The sequence below is a fragment of the Hemitrygon akajei genome, chromosome 7, assembly GCF_048418815.1.
Source record: "Hemitrygon akajei chromosome 7, sHemAka1.3, whole genome shotgun sequence".
In the NCBI taxonomy this organism is placed as follows: domain Eukaryota; kingdom Metazoa; phylum Chordata; class Chondrichthyes; order Myliobatiformes; family Dasyatidae; genus Hemitrygon; species Hemitrygon akajei.
This window is the reverse complement of record NC_133130.1, coordinates 181,573,539-181,601,195: the sequence shown is the minus strand read 5'-3', so window position 1 is coordinate 181,601,195 and position 27,657 is coordinate 181,573,539. Positions and strand designations below refer to the sequence as shown.

Sequence of the window (27,657 nt, the reverse complement as noted above, 5' to 3'; positions counted from 1 at the left end):
AATTTCAGCCAGCAGCACAAGCACCAGTGCATTAAGGATGCAGCATCAAAGGTAACAAGGACAGTACTCCGTGTTATCTCTCAATGCATGTACAAGATGATCTTGTTGCACTATTACAGGTCGTCAGGTATGATGTTGTGGCCATCACTGAATCATAGCTGAAGGACGATTGTAGTTGGGAGCTGAATGTCCAAGGGTACATGTTGCACTGGAGGGATAGGAAGCTCAGCAGAGGGGGTGGTGTGGCTCTGCTGGTGAAGAACGGCATCAAATCAGTAGAAAGATGTGACCAGAGGATGTTGAATCCTTGGGGGTTGAGTTAAACTGCAAGCGTAAAAGGACCCTTATGGCAGTTATATACAGGCCTCCCAACAGTAGCTGGGATATGGACCATAGATTACAACAGGAAATAGAAAAGGCATGTCAAAAGGGTAATGTTATGGTAGTCATGGGAGATTTCAGCATGCAGGTCAATTGAGAGAAAAAAAACAGGTTGGTAATGGATCTTGAGATTGCATTTTGAGAGCAATTTGTCGTTGAGCCTACTAGGGGATCAGCTATTCTGAATTGCGTGCTATGTAATGAACCAGAGGTGATTAGGGAACTTAAGGCAAAAGAACCCCTAGGAGTCAGCGATCACAATATGATTGAGTTCAACTTGAAATTTGATCAGGAGAAAGTCTGGCATAGCAGTATTTCAGTGGAGTAAAGGAAATTACAGTGGTATGAGAGAGGAGTTAGCCAAAGTGAATTGGAAGGAGATGCTGGCAGGGATGACAACAGAGCAGCAATGGTGAGTGGTTCTGGGAAAAATGAGGAAGGTGCAGGATAGATGTATTCCAAAAACAAAGAAATACTCAAATGGAAAAATAGTTCAACCGTGGCTGACAAGGGAAGTCAAAGCTAACGTAAAAGCAAAAGAGGGCATACAACAGAGCAAAAATTAGTGGGTAGACAGGATATCAAAGTGGATAGTAAAAGCTTTTTCCAAGTATTTTAAAAAATTAAGAGCCAACAGTGGATACAAGGCTGCTAGAAAATAAAGCTGGAGAAATAATAGCAGGGGTCAAGGAGATGGCAGATGAGTATTTTGCATCAGTCATCACTGTGGAAGACACTAAGTAGTGTGTTAGGTTTTGAAGGGTGTGAGGGAAGAGGAGTGAGTGCAGTTAGTTACAAGGGAGAAAGGTCTTTCAGCTTTTTGATCACTAAGGGTACACAAGTCACCCAGACCAGATTAACTACATCCTAGGGTTCTGAAAGAGGTAGTGGTAGAGATTGTGGAAGCATTAGAAATTATCTTTCAAAAATCATTGGACTCTAGCATGGTGCCAGAGGATTGGAAAATTGCAAATGTCACTCCACGCTAAGGAAAAGAACAGCAGAAACAGTGGCGTATCTAAGGTATGGCAGGTATGGCACGTGCCCTGGGCATCACTTGAAGGGGAGGGCGCCACTGAGCAGTTTCTATTAAAGTTAGTCAAGCCATCCTCAGACAGTGAAAAAAGAATTTTCTTCAGATGTATGATCTGTCTTTGATTATCATGGGTGAGAAGCACTAGGATGGCCTTATTTCAGAGCATGGTGTAAGACGACCATGAAACATTTCTTCACGAAGAAGGAAAGTGGAGCTGAAGGATGGAAGAGATTAAAGTTGGAGGTGGAGGAAGCCAAGAAGTCAAGCAAGTTCTTCATGCCCTTCTTTGAAAAGCCTGGAACAAGTAGTTTGACACGTTCCATGGAGTCGCCTGCACCTGTTACAAGTTTGTTAGAATACGAAGATGAATCAAGTACAAATGCATCACAAGCCGAGGAGAAAGTCAAGTCAGATAAATCCGAGTATGACAAGATTAAAAGTGAGGCTTCCACAGAGAACGTGGGCATGACAGGAGGATAAGACAATGGTAGTGGCGTTGATGTTGAGTTTATTGATGAGATTTTACCTGACGACACTGAACCCAGTGAACTGGATGGTGTCAAAGAGCCTCGAACTGTCATACCCGAAGTGATTGAACAGCATGATATTGGACTTCTGAAGTTCAACAAGGATACTGGAAAAGCAATTCTGCCTGACATGTTGAGAACAAATTATGAAGCTGGGTTCGAAGTATTTCCAGAACAGTGAGGGGCTTTTCCTACCAACAAATAACCGCTCAATGAACAAAACTTGGTTCAGGAGGAAATTGGGAAATGGTCGTGGTGAGGAAGTTACTCACTCAAGGCTGGTTTATTCCCCTTCTAAAGTGTCTGCATTTTGTATCTGTTGTCTTCTCTATTCCCAGTGAGATCATCAATCCTCATTGGAGCAAGAAAGTGAATTCAACCAGTGGAAAGCACCTGAAAGGATTAGTGTTCATGAAAATGCCAAGAATCATCGGGAATGGCCCACACAGTGGAAAGAAATAGAAAGAAATTTAGCTGGAAACAGGAGTTATTGACGCAGTATTTCAGTCACAGATTGAGAAGGAAAAGCACAAGTGGCGTGATATCTTGATGAGAATCCTTCACTGCATAAAGTTCCTTGCGACTGAACCTGGCTTTTCAAGGACACAAGGAGTCACTTCAGCTAGACGATGACTCCAATGTAGGAAGTTTCCTTGGCCATCTTTGACCCTGTCATAAAAGAACACCTCACTCATTTGGAAAGTCATCCTGGATCCACAGCTTATCGTTCACCGGGTGTCCAGAATGAATTCATCCATATGATGGCATCCACTGTTCACCAGAGTTTACTGAGAAGCATTCGTAAAGCGAAGTACTATGGCCTCATGTTCGACTCGACTGCTGATCAGGCACACCATGAGCAGGTGTCAGAAGTAGTGAGGTATGTGGAAGTTGATTTTGAGGAAAACAGTCAGTGTTAGAGAGTCCTTCCTTGGTTTTATCCAGATAAGCCAGAAGGATGCTGAGAGCTTGGTTGAAGACATCTTGAAACAGCTAGAGAAGGACGAAATGGAGCAACAAGATTGTTGGTCACAGTGCTATGACAATGCTGCTGTGGTGGCTGGACACGGAAGTGGTGTTCATCAAAGAATAAGTGAGAAAATAACAACCTGGCAGTGTTTGTGAATTGTGACAATCACTCACTCAACTTGGTGGGTGTACATGCAGCCAAGCAGGATATAATGATGGTTCCAGAAAACATGACCATCGAAGCTCTCTACGTGTTTTTCCTCTTGTTCAACACAGTGCTGGGAAAATCTCAAAAATGCCGTGCCTGTGGTTGTTAAGTCGGAGTCCGAAACCAGGTGGAGTGCAAGGACAGAAGCAGTGAAGCCCGTCAACAAGTACCTTGGAGATATTTCAAGTTCTCCAGGACATGATAGACAATGAAAATGAGACCAGTGAAACAAAAAGTGACACAAGGCAGCTGTACAACCACATGTTGAGTTAAGATTTTCTGATTTTGCTAGGATTTTGGAACAAAGTACTCATTCGCTTTGACCATATTCAAAAGAGGCTGTAGGATCCTAGCATGAACTTCCATGATGCTGCCCTGGATCTGAAAGCTCTCCAAGATCATTTTTATGATGAAAAAAGTGTTTGTCAGTGAGTCACTCGAAGAAGGAATCGGTCTTTGTCAATAGAATATTGAAGTTGAAAGGCATCAGAGATGAAAGAAATGAATGGCTGATGAGAACTCGAGAGACACTGGGTTAACAGCTAAGAAGAAAGTGGAAAGAGTCATGAAGGGAACACTCAACCGTCTTCACAGAGAAATGGATGAAAGGTTCGCTCATTTGCACGACACTGACGCCAAGTTTGGGTTCCTTTGATGTTGAGGGACTGTGTTACAGCACTGATAGTAACAACCTAAAGAAGTGTGAAAATTTGGGTGAATTATACAGCTCTGATGTTGATGGACAGCTTTATGAAGTAGTTTTGGATTGTAGAATGTTGCTATCAAGGTGGGTCAACATGAAAATATCAAGACCTGAAGAGCTTCTTGAATTTATTGTTCGGTATGGAAATGAGAGCATCTTCCCCAGTCTTCACATTGCTATTCAGATAATGCTCACCATCGCAGTTTCCATCACCAGCTGTGAGAGATCATTCAGCAAGTTAAAACGAATACTTTTGTATTTGAGAGCCTCCATGAGTCAAGGCAGACTCTGATCTTGCCCTGCCGAGTGTAGAAAGAGAAGAAACTGAAAAAAACTGATTTTCTTCACATCATAGACCAATTTTCATTAGTGAAAGCAAGGAAGATGCAGTTATAATTTTCATGTAGTGCCATAATTTGTTAATTAAAAGATCAACAAGCTTGACTTGTATTTTTGAGCTGATATTATGGTAAAGTTATCTAAAAGATGGGTGTCAGATGTTTAGACAGGGGCGCAATTTCAGTGCTTGCCATAGGCACTATTTTCTGTACATAGAACATAGAACAGTACAGCACAGTACAGGCCCTTCGGCCCACAATATTGTGCCGACCGTCAAACCCTGCCTCCCATATAACCCCCCCCCCCACCTTAAATTCCTCCATATACCTGTCTAGTAGTCTCTTAAATTTCAGTAGTGTATCTGCCTCCACCACTGACTCAGGCAGTGCATTTCACGCACCAACCTCTCCGAGTAAAAAACCTTCCTCTAATATCCCCCTTGAACTTCCCTCATCTTACCTTAAAGCCATGGCCTCTTGTACTGAGCAGTAGTGCCCTGGGGAAGAGATGCTGGCTGTCCACTCTATCTATTCCTCTTAATATCTTGTACACCTCTATCATGTCTCCTCTCATCCTCCTTCTCTCCAAAGCTCCCTTAATCTCTGATCATAATCTATACTCTCTAAACCAGGCAGCATCCTGGTAAATCTCCTCTGTACCCTTTCCAATGCTTCCACATCCTTCCTATACTGAGGCGACCAGAACTGGACACAGTACTCCAAGTGTGGCCTAACTAGAGTTTTATAGAGCTGCATCATTACATGGCGTCTCTTAAACTCTATCCCTCGACTTATGAAAGCTAACACCCCATAAGCTTTCTTAACTACCCTATCTACCTGTGAGGCAACTTACAGGGATCTGTGGACAAGTACCCCCAGATCCCTCTGCTCCTCCACACTGCCAAGTATCCTGCCATTTAATTTGTACTCTGCCTTGGAGTTTGTCCTTCCAAAGTGTACCAACTCACACTTCTCATGGTTGAACTCCATCTGCCACTTCTCAGCCCACTTCTGCATCCTATCAATGTCTCTCTGCAATCTTTGACAATCCTCTACACTATCTACAACACCACCAACCTTTGTGTCGTCTGCAAACTTGCCAACCCACCCTTCTAACCGCACATCCAGGTCGTTAATAAAAATCACAAAAAGTAGAGGTCCCAGAACAGATCCTTGTGGGACACCACTAGTCACAACCCTCCAATCTGAATGTACTCCCTCCATCACGACCCTCTGCCTTCTACAGGCAAGCCAATTCTGAATCCACCTGGCCAAACTTCTCTAGATCCCATGCCTTCTGACTTTCTGAATAAGCCTACCGTGTGGAACCTTGTCAAATGCCTTACTAAAATCCATGTAGATCACATCCACTGCACTACCCTCATCTACATGTCTGGTCACCTCCTCAAAGAACTCTATCAGGCTTGTTAGGCACGATCTGCCCTTCACAAAGCCATGCTGACTGTCCCCGATCAGACTATGATTCTCTAAATGCCCATATATCCTATCTCCAAGAATCTTTTCCAACAGCTTTCAGACGCAAGGCTCACTGGTCTATAATTACCTGGACTATCCCTACTACCTTTTTTGAAAAAGGGGACAACATTCGCCTCCCTCCAATCCTCCGGTACCATTCCCGTGGACAACGGGGACATAAAGATCCTAGCCAGAGGTTCTGCAATCTCTTCCTTTGCCTTGTGGAGCAGCCTGGGGAATATTCCATCAGGCCCTGGGGACTTATCCGTCCTAATGTATTTTAACTCCAACACCACCTCTCTCTTAATATCAACATGCTCCAGAACATCAACCTCACTCATATTGTCCTCACCATCATCAAGATCCCTCTCCGTGGTGAATACTGAATAGATGTATTCATTGAGGACATCGCTCACTTCCACAGCCTCCAGGCACATCTTCCCACTTCTATCTCTAATCGGTCCTACCTTCACTCCTGTCATCCTTTTGTTCTTCACATAATTGAAGAATGCCTTGGGGTTTTCCTTTACCCTACTCGCCAAGGCCTTCTCATGCCCCCTTCTTGCTCTTCTCAGACCCTTCTTAAGCTCCTTTCTTGCTACCCTATATTCCTCAATAGACCCATCTGATCCTTGCTTCCTAAACCTCACGTATGCTGCCTTCTTCCACCTGACTAGATTTTCCACCTCACTTGTCACCCATGATTCCTTTACCCTACTATTCTTTATTTTCCTCACCGGGACAAATTTATCCCTAACGTCCTACAAGAGATCCTTAAACATCGACCACATGTCCATAGTACATTTCCCTGCAAAAACATCATCCCAATTCACACCCGCAAGTTCTAGCCTTATAGCCTCAATTTGCCCTTCCCCAATTAAAAATGTTCCTATCCTCTCTGATTCTATCCTTTTCCATGATAATGCTAAAGGTCAGGGAGTGGTGATCACTGTCCCCCAGATGCTCACCCACTGACTGATCTGTGACCTGACCCAGTTCGTTACCTAATACTAGATCTAGTATGGCATTCCCCCTAGTCGGTCTGTCAACATACTGACAGGAATCCATCCTGGACACACTTAACAAGCTCTGCCCCATCTAAACCCTTGGAACTAATCAAGTGCCAATCAATATTAGGGGAAGTTAGTCACCCATGATAACAACCCTGTTATTTTTGCACCTTTCCAAAATCTGCCTCCCAATCTGCTCCTCAGTATCTCTGCTGCTACCAGGGGACCTATAGAATACCCCCAGTAGAGTAATTGCTCACTTCCTGTTCCTGACTTCCACCCATATTGACTCGAGGATCCTGCTACATTACCCACCCTTTCTGCAGTTGTAATAGTATCCCTGACCAGTAATACCACCCCTCTTCCCCCCTCTCTATCCCTTTTAAAGCACTGAAATCCAGGAATATTGAGAATCCATTCCTGCCCTGGCGCCAGCCAAGTCTCCGTAATGGCTACTACATCATAATTCCATGTATGTATCCAAGCTCTCAGTTCATCACCTTTGTTCCTGATGCTTCTTGCATTTAAGTACACACAATTTAGCCCTTCTACCTTTCTACCCTTTATTCTGCTGCTCTTTCCTCAAAGCCTCTCTATATGTTAGATCTGGCTTTACTCCATGCACTTCTTTCACTGCTCTATCACTCTGGGTCCCATCCCCCTTGCAAATTAGTTTAAACCCTCCCGAACCATGATAGCAAACCTACCAGCAAGGATATTGCTTCCCCCTTGAGCTCAGGTGCAACCCATCCAATCTGTACAGGTCCCACTTTCCCCAGAAGAGATCCCAATGGTCCAAAAATCTAAAACCCTGCCCCTTGCACCAACTCCTCAGCCACGCATTCAACTGCTATCTCCTCCAATTCTTACCATCACTATCACGTAGTACCGGCAGCAATCCTGAGAACGCCACCCTTGAGGTCCTGTTCTTCAGCCTTCTGCCTAGTTCCCGAAACTCACACTTCAGGACCTCATCCCTCTTCCTGCCTATGTCGTTGGTCCCAACATGTATCACAACTTCTGGTTGCTTTCCCTCTTGTACCAGGATGTCATGTACCCGGTCAGAGACATCCTGGACCCTGGCACCCAGGAGGCAACAAACCATGCGGGTTTCCTTCTCACGTCCACAAAATCTCCTGTCTGCTCTCCTGACTATAGAGTCTCCAATGACGACAGCTCTCCTCTTCTCCGTCCCATTCTTCTGCACCACAGGGTCAGACTCAATGCCAGAGGCCCTGCCACCGTGGCTCACACCTGGTCAGTTGTTTTCACCAACAGCATCCAGGATGGTAAACTTATTATTTAGGGGAATGGCTACAGGGGTGCTCTGCCCTACCTGTCTACTCTCCTTCACTTTCGCACCTCGGACTGTCACCCAATGACCTGCTTCCGGCAGCCTAGGTGTGACGACCTCCCTGTAGCTCTCATCTATGACTGCCTCATTCTCCCTTATGAGTCGAAGGTCATCCAGCAGCTGCTCCAGATTCCTCACACAGTCTTCCAGATCGCCCAGCCGCAAGCACTTCTGGCAGATGTGACTCTGCGGGAGAGGGGAGTTCCCCCAAGACTGCCACATCTCACAGGAGAGGCACATCACCATCTCAGGAGTCATTGTAAAGACCAACTGGGAACAAGCTCGTCCTCAGCCTCTCGAGTCAAAGCCTCAAATCTCCACTCCTACACTGGCCCACACACTCACTGGCCACTTTCCACAGGCCTCTCCGCTTGAGGTAACCCTCTATTTGTTTGAGCTTTTCAAACTGCTTGGTCACCTGACCTCGATTGCCCAATCAGCTGCTTTCTGCTGAGTCTGAGCTATTCAAATCTGGATTGAGGTGATTGCACAGTCCAACTGCCGAAACTGCCAGAATCTCTCAAGTCAAAACCTCAAATCTCCACTCCTTCACTGGCCCACTCACTCACTGGCCGCTGTAGATACACCCAAGCAGAAAGGAAATTATAGAGCAGTTATCCTGGCCTCAGGTTGGGAAGATGTTGGAGTCAATTGTCAAGGATGAGGTGATGGAGTACTTGGTGACACAGGGCAAGATAGGACAAAGTCAGCATGGTTTCCTCAAGGGAAAAACTTGCCTGACAAACCTATTGAAATTCTTTGAGTAGACTACACATAGGATAGATAAAAGGATGCAGATGTTTGGACATCAAGAAGGCCTTTGACAAGGTGCTCTACATGAGGCTGCTTACCAAGTTAAAGAGTCCATGGTATTACAGGAAAGTTCCTGAAATGGTTATAGCATTGGCTGATTAGTAGGAGGCAGCAAGTGGGAATAAAAGGATCCTTTTCTGGTTGGCTGCCAATGACTAGTGGTGGTCCACAGGGGTTGGTGTTGGGACCACTTCTTATGCTGTATATCAATAACTTAGATGGAACAGATGGCTTTGTTGCCAAGTTTGCAGATGATATGAAGATTAGTGGAGGGGGCAGGTAGTGTTGAGGAAACAGGTAGGCTGCAGAAAGACTTGGATTAGGAGAATGGACAAGAGTGGCAAATGAAATACAATGTTGGAAAATGCATGGTCATGCACTATGGTAGTAGAAATAAATGTGCAGAAAATCCAGGAATCTGAGATGCAAAGGGACTTGGGAGTCCTTGTGCAGAACACTCTAAAGGTTAATTTGCAGGTCGAGTCTGTGGTGAGGAAGGCAAATACAATGTTAGCATTCATTTCAAGAGGTCTAGAATACAAGAGCAGGGGTGTGATGCTTTCTAAGGCACCGAGGCCTCGTGTTGAGAATTGTGAACAGTTTTGGGCTCCTCTAAAAGACGTGCTAGAAATGCAGAGGGTTCAGAGAAGGTTCACAAGAATGATTCTGGGAATGAAAGGGTTACCATACAAGAAATGTTTGATGGCTCTGGGTCTGTACTCACTGGAATTTAGAAGGATGAAGGGAGATCTCATCAAAACCTTACAAATATTGAAAGGCCCAACAGAGTAGATGTGGAAAGGATGTTTCTCATGGTGGGGAATTCTAGAACAAGAGGGAACTTCCTCAGGATAGAGTGGCGTCCATTTAAAACAGATGCAGAGATACATTCACCACCCTCTGGCTAAAGTACTACCACAGGCAGCAGGTAGGTTCTTGATTGGACATGGCATCAAAAGTTATGGGAAGGCTGGGGAGTGGGTCTGAGTGGTAAAAAAGATCAGTCATGATTAAATGGTGGAGCAGACTGAATGGGCCAAATGGCCCAATTCTGTTCCTATGTCCTATGGTCTTAATGTCTACTCCTCTAGGCAAAGAAACTAAATCAACAAATCCACTGCCCATTTGAAATGCTATAGAAAATGAAATGTTATTGAGACAATGTAAAGACCTATTTTTTCTCCACCTACTCATTGTATATTGGATCAAATGCTGTCCCAATTTCAGATTATTTGGAAGTATGAACTACAGACGCCTTGGTGGTGGGGTTGGAGTGGTGAAAATGACGCAATGTGAATCGCACATTTGGTGAACTGACACTTCCCAAAGGATTGGTATGCATGTTTTTAAACCATTCATCACCTGGCACTGAACTGTTCATTTAAATGCCATCTGCTGGAAGAGCACCTGCTGGAACAAGTTGGGTATGAAGCAAACTTGTACATTTTAATGTTTCTATGGGCATTTCATTTCTATTTACTGTTAGAGCTGATAAGTAGAGGCATCTGATTAATCTTAGAGAAATGAAACCAGTGGCCTTAAATTAACCAACTCTATTTAAATATGCTCAGTTTATAAGCTTCTGAAATATCATGGCAGCTGAACACCTTATTACCAGCAGTTTATGCAGCTCGCAAAGAAAGTAAATAGCTGAATGCTCTTATAGACAAAGGTTAACAGCACTACATTGAGGAAGGCACAGGAAAGTCAGTATAATGGGGGGAGGGGAGGAAGAACTGTGCTTCAGTCAAAAGTTTACATTAAAATCAAGATGGTTATTCTAATTTAATAAGCATTATAAATCTATTAAAACATTTATACAGTTAATCAAATTGATTGAATACAAGCAGATGTGCAAGCATGCACTAGAAGCAAAGCAAGACAGGATTGTGTTATACTTTGCCGGTCCACTTATATTTGAGCTTTAATTCAGCTGTCATACCTAACCCAATTTATTTTCCCTCTGGAGGTCAAGTGAGGGTTGCATTAAAAGAGCACGATTGGCTAGATAAAAGCATGGTCAGATTTCCACAAGTTAACCAAAACTAAGAATTTGGTTATCCCGTGCAATGTTAAACTTGCAGTTTCAATCTCAAGTGTTTTAGATTTCATGCACAAGTTTAGCTCTGAGACAATGGTATAGTCTAGTTACAGTTGGTAACTAAAACTTGCACTACTTTTAAATATCTTCATGCAACTTTTTCTTCAAGCTTTAACAGCTGCAAGTTACTACCTCAGCTGGAGAGCTGAACAGTGAAATCTCTGAAATCACTGGAGCTCCAAAACAAGACTTAGTTTAATTTTGGGAACCCATTCCAGGGCTAATGCACTTCACTTCGTTAAGTTCTAACATTTCCATTGTACCCCTACATGAAGTATCCATTAAATTTAATTGAATGCTACTACTATTGTAATGGATTAATGACTCAGATGCTTAATTGAAAACATCTTACAATGTTGCAGTTGTATATTTAAGACTTGTACAGTATTTAAATAAAATAGAACAGACACGTTGAAAACCACTCTCGGAATAACTGAACCCTTGTTTGACAAACACTTCAACCTCAAGACTCATTACTCATTTGATTCAGAATTTTATTTCAACAACCAGTTTTACAATACTGGAGGTTTGAGCTTCAGAAATGAGCATTGAAAATAAATAATCAGAATAAGCCCTTAAAGCACAGCAGTTTGTTCTAGCAAATTCCAGAAACTCAGCTGGTTTCCTCAAAACATTCTAATCCAGTAGAACATCCTTTCACAAACTTTAATTTTCTTGAAGTAAATTGAAATTCACATCTAGAGGAAGCTGGATTAATTCATGTAGTCACTGTATCAAGCAATTACATATTGGTTAGACCACTACTAGAAGTCAACTAGTGCCCAAGAGCCTTAGTTATTCATTAACTAATCGAGATTAAATATGTTGTAAAAGGTTCACATACTGTAGTGGTCTCTTCGGCACACTGGTCATGTCACAGGTGTCTCCACTTCTGGCCAGTTTCCCAACAATTCTCAGCTATCAGATTATCGAAGTCTGGTATGGGAAATGACTTTTCTATTGCTAGTTTTGCTTCTGATATCCAACTGTTGTTAGAACCATTTGGATCCATGGTCGATGCAGAAGTCGCCAAACTTGTGTCAGCTGTGATGTTTAAAAGAAACAACAATTTCACATAATTCATATTCAAAGATGAGTGCATATACAATCCCTTAGTGATACAGGTAAAACATCAAGAATAATTAGCAAAGAGGATACACTCATTGGCCACTACCTCCTGCACCTAATCAAGTGGTGACAGTGCATGTTCTGGGTCTTCTGCTGCTGTAGCCCATCCACTTTGAGGTTCGACATGTCGTGCGTTCAGAGAGGCTCTTCTGCACACCACTGTTGTAATGTCTGGTTAGGAGTTACTGTTATCTTCAAGCAGTCTGGCCATTCTTGTCTGACCTGTCTCATTAAAGCATTTTTGCCCACAGAACTGCTACTGAGTGAACTTACCCCCCCACCACACATTCTCTATAAACTTGAGACTGTTGTACATGAAAATCCCAGATCAACAGTTTGATATACTCAAACCACCCATCTGGCACCAATCATTCCACAGTCAAAGTCACCTAAATTACATTTCTTCCCCATTCTGGCATTTGGTCTGATCAACTACTGAACCTCTGACCATGTCTGCACAATTTTATGCATTGAGACGTGCCACATGATTGGCCAATTAGATGTTTGCATTAACAACCAGAGCAGGTGTACCTAATAAAGTCATCACTGAGGAGTTGACAGCAGTATTTGAAAGAAGTCACAAAGCATTACTTAAAGTATTAGTGGTAAACAGTTCTGTGGTGTGGAGAGTGGCAGTTCCCCTGAGGGAGGGGAATAAAGGTCAACAGCGAGTTAGAACTTGATTTTAGATGAGAGGCAATAAGTATTTGGCAGTAAAAAAAAAAAAATCAGATTATACTAGTGGATGAAAAATAAAAACTGTAGATGCTGAAAAAACAAAAATGCCAAAACACTGCAGGTTAGACAGCATCAATGGAAAGAGAAACTTGTTCAGAAATTTCATCCAAATATTTCTAATCAAGCTGTTTTGAGAGGGATCCGAGAAACATTTTCCCACCCAGGTGGTTGCTGGAATCTGGAGTGCATTGGAAGTTACAATTAAGTATCTAGAGGAGCACTTGGATTGTAAAGACAGCGAGAGCTATGGTGCTAGTAACAGATTACTCTAGATGGGTGCTTGAAGGTAGGTGGAGAACCCACTTTGTGCTGTACAACTACTGAGGGATCTAGTGTCAAAGCCAACACTGAACTATGGATAAAGGTGAAAAGCATATCCTGTTCTCCAATATGGAGGGAAATGTATCCTGTGTCTCTCAACGAGAAAAACAGAGTTCTACTTGAAACATTTACTCTATGTAGTGTGCAGAGTGGGAATCACCTATGTAATAGCACACATCAAGGGTTGGTGCTTGTACAAACAGATTTCAGAAATGAGAATTCCTAGATTCCACCCCCCCCCCCCCACATTGTAGGGAAAGCTGTTAAATGAACAATGTCCAATTCCAGGATTTGCCATACAATGGGCCCAGCCTAAAACCTGTGCCTCAGGGTAAATGGAACATTTGAATGCAAGACAGATGGCCCAATTCTGCTCCTTTCAGCCCAGAATCTGCTCTGCCATTCCTTCAAAGCAGATAATAAATTATCCCTCTCCACCCCGTTCTTCTGCCTTCTCCCCGAACATAAAACACTACAGCACAGTACAGGTCCTTCAGCCCATGATGTTATGATGACACTTTAAATCTACCAAGATCAATCTAACCCCTATATCCTACATAACCCTCCATTTTTGTATCATCTGTATACCGGTCAAAGAACTTCTTAAATAAGTTATGTATCTGCCTCTACCACCATCCCCGGAACATGCATGCACACAACCTTACCTCTGACATCCCCTCGTATTTCCCTCCAATCACTGGAAGTTTAAAGATTCTTTCCAATTATGTTTACCATGAGATACTTGACATGTTAGTTTGAGTGGATTGGCAAGTTAAAAGAAATGTAGTCATTGAATAAAAGTTAAGCAATTTAAATGGAACTACAGTTTTCTGCCCATTCCACCCTTACTTTATTAATTTCCTTCTTGACAAATTCATTGTTTCGAGATGTGCAAGATGACAGGTAGGCACTTACAGCAAATGTCTGCATTTCTGCTGGATGCAGGCCAGGAAGAATCAAGTCTCCACAAGTTAGATGTTGATACTGACAAGTTAAAGGAGAATAGGAGGTTGGTATAGAAATGTGACACTTATACTAAGTGAGGGTACTTTGTGGGCTTCATACCCCAGTGAGATAGGGACATGCCTGTCCTAGCATGCGAAGTCATCTTCTCCAGACTGGGAAGATGAGATCAGTGAGATCCAACAGCATGGAGGGTGGCTCTGCAATGTTTTGTGGAGAGTGAAGGGCTTGACAAGGCAGTCATGGTCATCCATGACAACCAAGACCCCAGTTGTGATGACTACTCATACCACTGGAGCCAGAAATTCAAGGTCAAGAGGGAGTGGAACTGCCCCAGTGCAGCAGCTTTTTCCACTTTTAAAAACTCCCCTGTATGTCATTGCATACAATGGACAGCCAGTTACTCAAACGATACTATGAGTGCATACTAGATGGATGAGTGTCAGATTGGTACAATTGATTTTTACCACCATTGGGCTGGTGGTACCATGCATGCCAATTCCCTTCTGAGGAGATGGATTCCATTTAAGACACTAGAAGAGTACTGACAGAAGTGCCAGTAAGCCGCTGCAAGGGAATTGGGAAAGCAGGTTTCCAAAGCCAGGAGCTGGTCGTCAGTGCTTACTGTCACCATGCTGAAATTGGAAGATCAACCAGGAGAACTTTGTTTATAAGAGATGCTATCAGTCATTGCATGGAACTACAAGACAGAGCAGTGGGCACAAGTACCATCTTGGGCACACCTGAGATTTTGAAGGAAAATTGCCAACTGTAAGCTGTTGAATTTGAAGCATCACAATGATTGAAGTTTACCTTGAACAATATCCTGTGGCTCCAGATTCGTGAAGGATTGATGAGGTAATTGAGTTGCTATTCCTCCTGGAAAACTGAGATTAACAACAATTAAACCCAAGAGTCTTACACCAATCTCAAATTTTAAGGAAAAAAAAAATGAAAGACAAACCCATTGTGTTGAACTGGAACAGCCTTACAACTTGTAAGATTTTGTCCAGGCTGGTCTTCTAACACACTGGGGAGCACTGGAAACCACTTGTCAGAGAGGTAGCTGGTCAGAGGTGTCACATTCTGCTCAGAAGAGCCAGTGAATGGCATTACTGTTTGATTTTCTACAACAGAAATGTCATTAAAATTTACTTGCTTTGCAGTTCATATTGTAGGTGATCATTACAATCCTCTACAGCATTGGTAAAACAAAGCAACGTCCACCAGTACATAATTAAGCATTAAACTAATGCAATACAGGCTCTGGTTCAATTGTTTTAAATTATTTTTTGAACTATTAAACCAGATGCTGAATCTTCATGCTCATTTGCTAGAACATTGTTACATGGGCAGCACAAATTGTGGGCCAAAGGGCCTATAATGCGCTGTAGATTTTCCACGTTCTAGTAATAATTCTGATAAACTACTGGTGTGGGGGCATTGCTACGGTAGCACAGCAATTAGCACAATGCTTTAAACAGTTTGGAGCAATCTGGAGTTCAGAGTTCAATTCCAGTACCTTCAGGAGTTCATACATTATTCCTGTGACCATGTAGGTTTTCTTTGGGTGCTCCGGTTTCCTCCCACAGTCCAAAGACAAACTGATTAGGAGGTTAATTGGTCATTGTAAATTATCCTGTGATTAGGGTAGTGTTAAATAGGTTGGTTGCTGGGTGACACGTCTCATTGGGCCAGAAAGGTTCAGCACCATTTCTAAATAAATAGATAGATAGATGTTCTTTGAGAACAAGACCCTTCTTGCATTTAAAGCACGAGAACTCTACCACCACCCACCAACTCCCCTCTTCCAAATATTCATCCAATCAATTTAAGAACTGTCCTTTTGGTTCAAGGAAGCTCAAGTCTGTTCTGACCTTACAGTAGGCCTAGTTTAGTGTAAAGAATAACTTTGTACTTGAACTGACATCAACTAACCTGGAATGACCGGAAGACTCAATTGCAGCAAGTCCTGGGAGGCGTCAATACTGCCAGTCAAAGGTGCCATTCTGCTTATTTTAACTTGTGGTGAACCAATTGTTTTCATTGGGGCCTTTTTCCTGTTGAAGTAGTACAAAAAAAATTCACTACACCTTTGGAGTCCTAATGTTCCAAGCTTCATGGTGGTATTCTAAGTGGACAGTATCGAAAGTTTAAACAGGTTTTCCCTACAGCTTCAGTGTTACCGATTGGTCTTTAAAGCCTGGTCTTCATTGACAACAATGGATGGCAGCAGATGAGACGTCTGCATCCCTGGGAAGTGCCATTTCCACTGTTAAACTAAAAGTTGATGCAAGCATGGCAACTTGAAGTGGCTAACAAGTGTCTAAAGCATGCCAGTGAACACTGTCAGAGGTACCACACAGAAACAGGATCTCCAGCCCACCAAATCCACTCACGCCATAGTGCAACGGATTGAGTAACGCTATACAGCACCAGTGACCCAGGGGCAATTCTGCCAATATCTATAAAGAGTTTGTATGGTTTCCTCTTGGGGCTCTGGTTTTCTCCCACATTCAAAAGATGTCGGGTTAAGGTTAGTACATTGAGGATGTTCAAAGAACAAGCAAACAGTGCAGGGGAAGGCTGTCTGTTCTTCACCAGAGTATTTTTGGAAAAATGAACCCTCCTTTTCTGGAGGTTGATAGTTCTGAAGCTCAGATGCTTATTGCAAGCTTGACCTATTTGTCTTGGATCAGCTTGCAGTTAAAACAAAAATCCTGGTATTCTCCTTTGGCTCCTCCCACTTCCTCCAAACCAAGGGTGTAGCCATGGGCACCCGTATGGGTCCCAGTTATGCCTGCCTTTTTGTTGGCTTTGTGGAACAGTCCATGTTCCAAGGCTATACCGGTATCCATCCCCCTCTTTTCCTTCGCTACATCAACGACTGCATTGGCGCTGCCTCTTGCACGCGTGCTGAGCTCGTCGACTTCATTAACTTTGCCTCCAACTTTCACCCTGCCCTCAAATTTACCTGGTCCATTTCCGACACCTCCCTCCCCCTTCTTGATCTTTCTGTCTCCATCTCTGGAGATGGCTTATCTACTGATATCTACTATAAGCCTACAGACTCTCACAGCTACCTGGACTATTCCTCTTCCCACCCTGTCTCTTGCAAAAAATGCCATCCCCTTCTTGCAATTCCTCTGTCTCCACCGCATCTGCTCTCAGGATGAGGCTTTTCATTCCAGGACGAAGGAGATGTCTTCCTTTTTTTTTAAAAAAAAGGGGCTTCCCATCCTCCACCATCAACTCCATTCTCAAACATCTCTCTCATTTCACACACATCTGCCCTCACCTCATCTGCCTGCCACCCCACTCGGGATAGGGTTCCCCTTGTCCTCACCTACCATCCCACCGGCCTCCAGGTCCAACATATAATTCTCCGTAACTTCCACCACCTCCAACGGGATCCCACTACCAAGCACATCTTTCCCTCCCCCCCCCCCCCTTCTGCTTTCCGCAGGGATCACTTCTTACACGACTCCCTTGTCCACTCATCCCCCCCATCCCTTCCCACCAATCTCTCTCCTGGCACTTATCCTTGTAAGCGGAACAAGTGCTACACCTGCCCTTACACTTCCTCCCTCACCACCATTCAGTGCCCCAGACAGCCCTTCCAGGTGAGGCGACACTTCACCTGTGAGTCGGCTGGTGTGGTATACTGCGTCCGGTGCTCCCGGTGTGGCCTTTTATATATTGGTGATACCCGACGCAGACTGGGAGACCATTTCACTGAACACCTACGCTCTGTTGGCCAGAGAAAGCAGGATCTCCCAGTGGCCACACATTTTAATTCCACGGCCCATTCCCATTCTGATATGTCTATCCATGGCCTCCTCTACTGTCAAGATGAAGCCACACTCAGGTTAGAGGAACAACACCTTGTATTCTGTCTGGGTAGCCTCCAACCTAATGGCATGAACATTGATTTCTCCAACTTCTGTTAATGCCCCTCCTCCCCTTCTTACCCCATCCCTTATTTATTCATTCCCCCTCCTTTTTCCTCTCTGCCCCTCCCACAATCATTGCTTGCCTGTTCTCCATCTCCCTTTGGTGCTCCCCTCCCCCTTTCTTTCTCCCTAGGCCTCCCGTCCCATGATCCTCTCCCTTCTCCAGCTCTGTATCCTTTTGCCAATCACCTTCCCAGCTCTTAGCTTCACCCCATCCCCTCCGGTCTTCTATCATTTCTGATTTGCCCCTCCCCCCACTACTTTCAAATCTCATTGTCTCTTCTTTCAGTTAGTCCTGAGGAAGGGTCTCGGCCCAAAACATCAACAGTGCTTCTTCCTATAGATGCTGCCTGGCCTGCTGCGTTCCACCAGCATTTTGTGTGTTGCTTGAATTTCAAGCATTTGCAGATCTCCCTCGTGCTTGCATTTTTAAATAACTGATAATACTTTTTTTTTTATATATACACAAACCCTTTTGGGAATATTTTTCTTCCCCTCATCTTCTCTCCCTCTTGTGCAGAATACAATATTGTTGGTTCAGTCTTTGTGGGTTTTTGCCATTTTTTGTAGAGACTCTCAGGCACCGACAAGGTCTGAAATGTGTCAGAACAAAGGAATTTTAAAATTTGCATTACAGATCACAAGATTAGTAGCATTACAAGCCTGCCAGCCCAATTGGCCACCAAACTTCAATTTCCTTCTAAATTAGAATTGAAGAGCAGGTTTTGTTGGCAGTTCCTGCTCACCCAAACCACACATCACGATGGCAATGTGATATTTCTTGGCATTATTCAGCCTTGGCTTAGAAACATTGGAAGAGGCCAACAAATGTAAAGCAAAGGGTTGTTCAAGTAGAGGGAAATGGACCAATGGAATTGGCTTCAGCTGGCAGGGACTTAGACCAAGTGGGCTGCAATGCTGCAAGAAAGGCTTTTGTAAAATTGGGTCAGGTACTTACTGTGGACTGTTCCTGCGGTGGGACAAGTGCATGGACTAGCTCCAGATACTTCACAGTCATCTCCAGCACAGATGCCATATCATTCCTTCGTCCTTCAAATTTAGGTAGCAAATCACGAAGCTGATCACAGCTGATCTTAATCCGCTTCCTGGGAGATTAAATCTCGTAGTGTTATTGACGCGTGTTGTGAAACTTGTTTTGTAGCAGCAGTACTGTGCAATCAATATACTATAAATAAATGTAAAACAGTGGTGCAAAAGCAGAGCAAAAATAGTCAGGTAGTGCTCATGAGTCCCTCATCCATTCAGAAATCTGGTGAAGAAGCTGTTCCTAAAATGTTGTGTGTTTCTTCAGGCTCCTGTACCTCCTCTGATGGCAATAAGGAGAAGACATATCCTGGGTGGTGGGGATCCTCATGATGGATGCCACCTTTTTAAGGCATCACTGTTTGAAAATGTCCTCTATGGTGGGAAGGCTAGTACCCATAGTGAAATTAATTAATAGCCAAAATTACTTGGTGGATCTCTAGTTAACACTCTGTATCCTACATTCCCATTACCCATCTCATTCCAAGAGGTGATAGCTTTTACTCCCACAGCAAACTTGCTGCCCAATCCTGGCATCAGGTCTTGGTACAAAACCACTGAGTTGAAGGATAACCTCACCCAGTACATTCAAAGGTGAACCTGCAGCTGGATTCCAAGACCAATCACCTCTTGGGCACAGTTTATCAACTATGTGAAAAGATGAATGTACAAGTTATTTTTTTCTTTCCCCTCCCCCAGGAAATGGAGCACAACATTGAGTTGTGCCATCCAGTTAGCCAATTAAATATTTACATTAGCTAGGTGTATAGGTGTACCTAATAAAGTGGCCACTCCATGTAGTTTTATATCCCTCTATAAATAGGGGTTCCAACCTTCTGTCATGTCATGGCCCAATACCATTAAGCAAGGAGTCCATGGACCCCAGGATGGAAACCGCTGGCCTACAAGATCTCCCCTCATTTTTCATTTTGATAAAGAATGTTATAGGTGGGACTATGGCTGGAATACAATCTAATAGCAAGAGATAGTACCTTCTGTCTCGCTCTTTAATCACATTTACTTTGCCAGCCTGTGCTTCTGCCTTTGCCATTGCTTCTTGATGTTCCCTTATCATCCGCTTCTGGAAGTCATCAAGTTTAACCCCGTTCTGCTCTTCTTCTTCGCCAGAGTCACTGATGAAAAAAAAACTTGAAACAGGTCTTGTAAACGCTGCGGCATTAGGACAGAGCAGGGTTCCTGTCGCTCAGTCCGGAGGCAATGAATCAATGAAATAATCAAACCATTTTTGAAACTTTTACTATTAAATTCAGACAGGAGCATTAGAATAATTCCAACACCATAGGGCAGATCATAAAATCACTGGCTTTGCTCAGTAAATGTTACTTTAAAAATCAGTTCAAATATTAAACATTCAGATACCAAAATATATCCTGTAATTGTGTTTCTTACTATTGAAAGAGGTTGTTTCACATGGCAAGGATAAAGTAGGTACTATTTGGGTCACATTGTGTGTTCCATGTACTGGTACACCCAAACAGACTCAATTTATAATACTCTATCCAACACACAGTTCTCCAACAGGAAGTATCAGAACCCCACCACATTTCTCAGCACTCTGTAGAACTGAGGGACATTTTAAAAAAGCCAAGACTCAGATATAGAAGGCAACTACCATTCATATTGTCAGTTCACCATCCCCTTCCCTATATTGTAGGGATTCCCACCCTAGGCTCCACAGATCTCTCAGATAATGGTAGGGGCTCGTAGCAGAAACAGGGTTGGGAACCCCTGTTACATAGTAGTCAAAGTAGCTTGACTTCAGACAGAGTTGTGAAACAGGGAGGAGAAAGTCTAGTCATTTTCAAGCCCAGAAAAGGCAATAGCTTTAAATACTCAGGTTATATATTCTATACATTCATAAAAAAATCATTGAACAGGTTACATTATAAACTTAGATCAAAACCCTTCATTCAAGGCAGTTTGAATGTAGGTAGACCACATACCATTCAAACACAGAATCCTCAGACTTGTCAGATAACATCTCCTCTCTCTCCTCAATGCCCGAAGCACAGGCTGAGAAGATGTCTGTATTGGTGCAAGGGGTAATAGTTTCAACACACTTCAGACCTCTGGGTTCTGGAGAAGCCATGAAGTCAGCATCACACAACTTCATACCAAAGACTGCTTTTTACAAACTGCAATCTCCTTCAGCGCATCCTTTGCTTTGGTGCTTTAAGACCCCAGAGCCTCTGCCTACAATCTCTACTGCTCTCCTCTGGATCGGGTTGAAAGCTCCTTATCAGTTTCAAGTGAGTTCTCAAAACACATTCAGCTGAGACCTATTTGGTCCCATAATGTCAACTAATTAACTTTCTATTGTGGTGTTATAGCCATCACTCAAATGAGGGCAGAACCCTAATAATCTCCTTAATTGTGATTAATGTGACAAATAAATCAGCAGCCCTACCTGGACCTCTTTATATTCTCTGACTTTTGTTAATAAAAACATACAGAGATAATAAACAGATGTTGTTTTATTGCCATCATTGCTGTTGCATGTGTTTACACACGCGTTTAGTCTTATTTGATTCAAACTTGGGGTAAATGTAGATCAGAGGCATTTATTCTTGGCGTGATGGTGATATTTGTCATCGTTTGAGAGTGCAGAGAATTTGGATATGCAGGTGATTGTGGTTCTTACATCAAACAAAGATCATTACGATCTTTGGGGGTTGATAGTTTTAAAAACTTTGTTAAGTTACGGGAGTGACTTTAATTCACAGTATCATCTTTCATTATATACATCGGACTTTTGGGGGTAATTTAGCCTCTGCTTCCTGCGGAGACTGAAATCCTTTGGAGTGTGCAGGCCTCTCCTTCACATGTTCTACCAGTCTGTTGTTGCCGGTACAATCTTCTATGAGGTGATGTGCTGGGGCAATGGCGTCAACATGGGTGATGTCAACAAGCTCAATAAAGTGATTAGAAAGGCTGGTTCTATTATAGGAGTCAAGCTGGACACACTGGAGGCTGTGGTAGAACAAAGGACCCTACGGAAAATCCTGCCAATGCTGAACAATGATTCTCCCCCTCTGCAAGTCACCTTGGCTGAACGGAGGAGCACTCTTAGTAATAGACTATGACAACTGCACAGCTCCAAAGAACTCTATATGAGGTTGTGCTTACCCTCGGCCTTTAGGCTCTATAATGAGTCAACCTATAGCTGATGTTAGACTGTGGTAACTTATCTTTTTATTCTTTCTACTTCTCTGCTAATATTTATATCTGTACACTTGTAATGCTACTGTGACACTGTAATTTCCTCTGGGATCAATAAAGTTATCTATCTTTTATTTGAAAGAGAAGTAGAAAGGTTTTCTCTGCAATTCTCTACACCACTCTGTGGTCCATTTCGTGACAATAATGCACCTTTAAATCGGACTGCCAACTGCCATTAAAAATCAGAAGAGCAACAAAAACTCTGGTTCTTGAGAGGCTTAACGCTTCGAGTAAATAACTGGTGTGGAATAGAAGGGAACATATCATGGATAGTCTGTAATATTCTGGGGCAGTCAAACCATCAATAAGCAGACAGGCCAAAAATTTGATGACCTTGAGGATGAAGGGCTTATACAACAGGGAATTCGAAGCCATACCATTAGCGATCAAGATTCTAAGTGTGTCTCTACTTCCCTCTTTTTAAAATTCTCTTTACTACTAACCTTTTGGTGGGTTCAATGATCTCTCCTTGTGGTTTCTCATTCAATGTTATTTGTTAACACTCCTGTGTATTGTATTAGGTGGTTGTATTACATTAATGGTGAAATGTGTACTAAAAGTTATCTTTCATTGAAATTGCTTGTTAGAACAACATTTATCACCCATCCTTAATTTTTCTAGCAACACACACACACACACACACACACAAAATGCTGGAGGAACTCAGCAGGCCAGGCAGCATCTAGGAAAAGAGTACAACCAAAGTTTCAGCCAGTGCCAGCGACACAGGTTCAATTCTTTCTGCTGCCTGTAAGGAGTTTGTACCTTCTCCCTGTGACCACGTGTGTTTCCTCTGTCAGTCCAAAGACGTACCAGTTGGTAGGTTAATTGGCCATTGCAATTTGTCCTGTGATTAGGTGAGGATTGAACTGGTGGATTGCTGGGCGGCACGAGTTGAATGGCCGGAAAGGCCTGCTCTGTATCTTAACAAATAAATAAACAGATGAAGTACTTGTGGTGAGGGTGCTGAGTGTTCCAAGATTTTGACCCAGTGCAGAAGATGTAGCAGTATAGCATTTGCTTTCAAGGATAGTATCAGAACTTGTGGGAGACTAACAGCGGTTTTAGTTTTGGCTGTTTTGTCTGCATTTCTGTTTGACTCTTGTTCTTGAGATTGGAAGATCAGCCTAACACAGTCCTGCTCTCAGTAAGACGTCAGGCGCAGTTGCTTCTGCTTACTAACGTGATTTAAATGGCTCATTTGAATTTACCGAGGGATTCAATATGGCTGGCATGGAGAAATTGATCCCCCTAATGGTTTATGCGAAGAGAATTCTGAAAAAAGTGACAGCTAAGAGTAAATAGAGAGAATATTTTTTCTGAAAATAGTAATCAAAAACTTGAACTTTCCCTGCTACCCTCTGTTGCACAGAAATAGCCAGGGAGACTTGGCTATTGAAATCTTTGATCAAAAGAATTTTATTGGGTTAGGCTATGAAGGCTTGGGGAGAAAGGTATAAGTAGATTTTACAGATCTAGCCTTGTGGCTAGCTGCCCAATTTCATTTGCTATCACTCCTGTATATGGCATTGGGTTGTTGTATCACATTAAAGGTGATACGTGTACATAAAAGTTCTCTTTCATTGGAATTGTGTGTCGGAGCAATTGTAAATTGATCCTACAGGTTACTGTGTCTCACTGAATGATGAATGACTCAAGTATCTCAATGGCCCACCTTTGTCCCATTGGTTCACAGTGGAAAGCAGGGAACTGTGTTGTGCAAACAATGCAGTTGCAATTAACGTTGAACAAGTCAGCTTAATAAGTGGGTCAGTGCGGCAGAGCTGCTGGGAATTTTCAACTGATGATTTGCGTCTGAACTCTGGAATGTGACAAAATAAAACAGAAAATGCTGGAAACACTCAAAGTTCAAAGTAGATTTATTATCAAAGTACATACATGACACCATATACACCCTGAGATTCATTTTCTTGTGTGCATTCTCAATAAATCCATTATAGAATCAATGAAAGACCACAGCAACTTGGGTGTCCAACCACTGTACAAACTAAGCAAATCCATAAATAAATAAATAATAATAAGCAATAAATATCTGGAACATGAGATGAAGAGTTCTGAAAGTGAGTCCATAGGTTGTAGGAACAGTTCAGTGTTGGGGAAGTGAAGTTATCCCCTCTGGTTGAGGGGTAATAAGCTGGTGGGATGAGTCCTGAGGCTCCTGTACCTTCTTCCTGATAGCAGCAGTGAGAAGAGAGCATGACCTGGTTTGTGGGAGACACTCCTGATGACAGATGCTGCTTTCCTGCAATAACACTTCTTGTAGATGTGCTCAATAGTGGGGAAGGCTTTACCCGTGATGGACTGGGCCGTATCCACTACTTTTTGTAGGATTTTCTGTTCAAGAGCATTGGTGTTTCCATTCCAGGCTGTGATGCAGCCAGTCAATATACTCTCCACTACACATCTATAGAAGTTTGTCAAAGTTTTAGATGTCTTGCCAAATCTTCGGAAACTCCAAAGGATGTAGAGATGTTACCGTGCTTTCTTCATAATTGCACTTAATTGCTGGGCCCAGGACAGGTTCCCTGAATTAGTAACATTGAGGAACTTAAGTTGCTGACCCTCTCCACCTCTGATGCTCTGACGAGGACTGGCTCATGGATCCCTGGTTTCCTCCTCCTGAAGTCAGTAATCTTGCTGATACTGAGTGAGATGTTGTTGTTGTGGCACCACTCAGACAGATTTTCAATCTCCCTCCTATATGCTGATTTGTCACCACCTTTGATTTGGTCTACAACAGTGGTGTCGTTGGCAAACTTGACTGTGACATTGGAGCAGCAAACTAGACCGTGGAAAGAGAAACAATAGCTGCCTCAGGTCATGAGCATTGGGGGGAGGGAAAACATTGCTTCTACGACTGAGGGTGTGGAAGCGAATGGGTGGGAGAAAGGGAATATTATGGATGAGGTGAGGACAAGGTTACTGTGAGGAAAATCTGTAAATAAGGTAATTGATTAATGGATTACTGGGGCTGTTAGTGGACAAGAGAACTTTCAGTAAGATGGCAGCACACTCAGACGCTGGCTTCCATGGGGCCAACCAAAGGTCTTTTTTAAATGTATTTTTTACAATCACAAGACCCTGCTGGACATTTAGAACATCAAGTACTCAAAGTCTACCCCATCAGCGAGTTGCTCCTCAGTGGAGAAGCTGAAGGAGTTGGACTTGGCATGGATCATGCCACTGCCTGTAGCAGAGAGATGTTTGGGGAGTCGGTGTGCGAAGGACATGTGTAATCTAACAGTGACTGGTCATCATAGTCGCTATCCTTGTGATCACAAGACCCTGTTGGGCGTTGTTAATGTGGAACGCTGCAAGTCCGATTCACCGGCTTATTGGCGGCTGGTGGGGGAGTTGCGTGGCCTCGGTCGTACCAAGGACTAGGTCTCAAACTGTGGTGTCACCTGTTTACAGCCGCCCAAAAGAATCGGAGTCAGTGGAGTGCCAGAGTCAGTGTGGTGTGGCATCCATGCTGGAGTTGGTGCTGCTCTGCAGTGTTTGCTCAGCAGAAGACAGACCATATTGTGTTTGACTGCAGACTGCTGCAACATTCATGGACTCAGGGGCTTGGACTGTGTGTTTTACTACGGTAAGATTTGACAGAGATGCCAAAAAGTGTGGGAAGAAGAAAGGAGGGGGACTCGCTCTCTACATTAACGAAAGATGGTGTAACCCCGGGCATGTGAGTACAAAGATCTCCGTTTGTGAAAGAGATATTGAGCTGATCGCCGTGAGTATGAGGCCATATTACCTGCCTCGAGAATTCGCAAGCGTCATTGTGGTGAATGTGTATGTCCCGCCGCGTGCCGAGCAACGGTAGCGTGTGACGTCATCAGCTCCGCTGTTGCTAGGCTTCAGACACAGCACCCTGAGGCACTGGTGATAATTACAGGGGACTTCAACCATGTGACTTTGGACAAGACACTACCTGCTTTCTCCCAGTACGTGGATTGCTACACCAGGGGTAATAGGACTATTGACCTACTGTATGCAAACGTAGAGGAGGCATATAGTGCATCCCCACTGCCTTCATTGGGGAAAGCTGATCACAACCTGGTTTTGTTACAGCCCAGATATAAATCAATTGTGATGAGGCATCCCACTACCACACGCTCTTTTAGAAAGTGGACTCCTGAAGCTGAACAGGCCCTGAGAGACTGCTTCGGTACTACTAACTGGGATGTACTGCAAGGGGGGCTCTGTGGGGGCGTTGAGGAGGTCACTGAATGCACAACGGACTATATTAACTTTTGTGTGGATGCAGTTGTCCCTGTTAGAACTGTTCGCTGCTATCCCAATAATAAGCCCTGGATCACTAGTCACATCAAAGGCCTCCTAAACCAGAAGAAGAGGGCCTTTAAAGATGGTGATCGGTTGGAGCTTAAAAGAGTTCAGAAGGAACTCAGAGTACAGATAAGGGGGGCAAAAGAGCAGTATAGGAGGAAGCTAGAACAAAAGCTGCAGAAAAAAAGCATGAAGGAGGTGTGGGATGGGATGAAGATCATCACCGGATGTGGTGCAAAGCGGGGGGCGAACATAAGTGGAGATGTGGAGAAAGCGAACCAGCTGAACAACTTCTTCAACAGGTTCGACAGCTCAATCTCATCCTCACCGCAGAAATCCACACCAGGCTTACTTCCCTCACAGGAAAATAGCCACTCACAGGAGACCTTGCCCACGCCCAGGATTACGGCTGCACAGGTGGAAGGTCAACTGAGGAAGATCTGTACCAGCAAGGCGGCTGGACCGGATGGAGTTTCCCCACGATTACTGAGGGCCTGTGCGACTGAGCTGGGAGAACCACTACAGCGCATCTTCAACATGAGCCTGGAGCAGAGAAGAGTACCCAGACAGTGGAAAACATCCTGTATTGTCCCGGTACCGAAGAAACCACAACCAAAGGAGTTGAATGACTTCAGACCTGTTGCCTTGACGTCGCACGTGATGAAGACCATGGAGCGGCTGATAATACAGAATCTGAGGCCACAAACCAGGCATGCCCAGGATCCTCTTCAGTTTGCGTATAAGGAGAAGGTGGGAGTGGAGGATGCTATCACGTATTTGCTGCACAAATCACTCTCTCACTTAGATGGGGTCAGTTGTGCTGTGAGGATTACATTCCTTGACTTCTCTAGTGCCTTTAACACCATCCAGCCCAAGATCTTAAGGCACAAACTAACGGAGATGGGAGTAGACTCTCACATGGTGGATTGGATAGTGGACTACTTGACAGATAGACCTCAGTATGTGCGGTTGGGAGACTGTAGGTCTGACACGGTGGTAAGCAGCACAGGGGCGCCGCAGGGAACCGTACTCTCTCCGGTCCTGTTCAC

The 27,657-nt window shown here is 43.6% G+C and overlaps 2 protein-coding genes across 2 annotated transcripts in view; one reads left to right on the top strand and one right to left on the bottom strand.

Annotated features, from left to right (window-relative positions):
• The window catches only part of LOC140731250 (kelch-like protein 20), a 57,685-nt gene extending 46,363 nt beyond the window's left edge, over positions 1-11,322 (top strand). Inside the window, 1 exon segment of the mRNA XM_073052794.1 lies at positions 10,043-11,322. Within this exon segment, the coding sequence (XP_072908895.1) occupies positions 10,043-10,127 (85 nt within the window). The 3' untranslated portion in view covers positions 10,128-11,322.
• A 67-nt stretch (positions 11,323-11,389) lies between these two features.
• On the bottom strand, positions 11,390-21,361 carry LOC140731251 (uncharacterized). Its single transcript, XM_073052795.1, has 8 exons — positions 21,028-21,361; positions 20,056-20,196; positions 18,978-19,125; positions 18,491-18,612; positions 16,005-16,126; positions 15,031-15,193; positions 14,880-14,953; positions 11,390-11,960 (listed from the first exon to the last, which is right to left on the bottom strand). Exons 1-8 carry the CDS (start codon positions 21,195-21,197, stop codon positions 11,791-11,793), a joined length of 1,110 nt encoding a protein of 369 aa, XP_072908896.1. The 5' UTR covers positions 21,198-21,361; the 3' UTR covers positions 11,390-11,790.
• Between the last annotated feature and the right edge of the window lie 6,296 nt (positions 21,362-27,657).

What these genes read in the sequence shown, in the direction of transcription:
- LOC140731251 (XM_073052795.1), bottom strand. Translation starts at nt 21,197, where the DNA reads ATGAAGTTGTGTGATGCTGACTTCATGGCTTCTCCAGAACCCAGAGGT. An exon ending in AGAAAAATATTCCCAAAAGG is followed by an intron (nt 16,127 to 18,490) that starts GTTTGTGTATAT and finishes CTACTTCAACAG; the next exon opens with GAAAAAGGCCCCAATGAAAA. An exon ending in GCCACAGGATATTGTTCAAG is followed by an intron (nt 11,961 to 14,879) that starts GTAAACTTCAAT and finishes TAAACATCACAG; the next exon opens with CTGACACAAGTTTGGCGACT.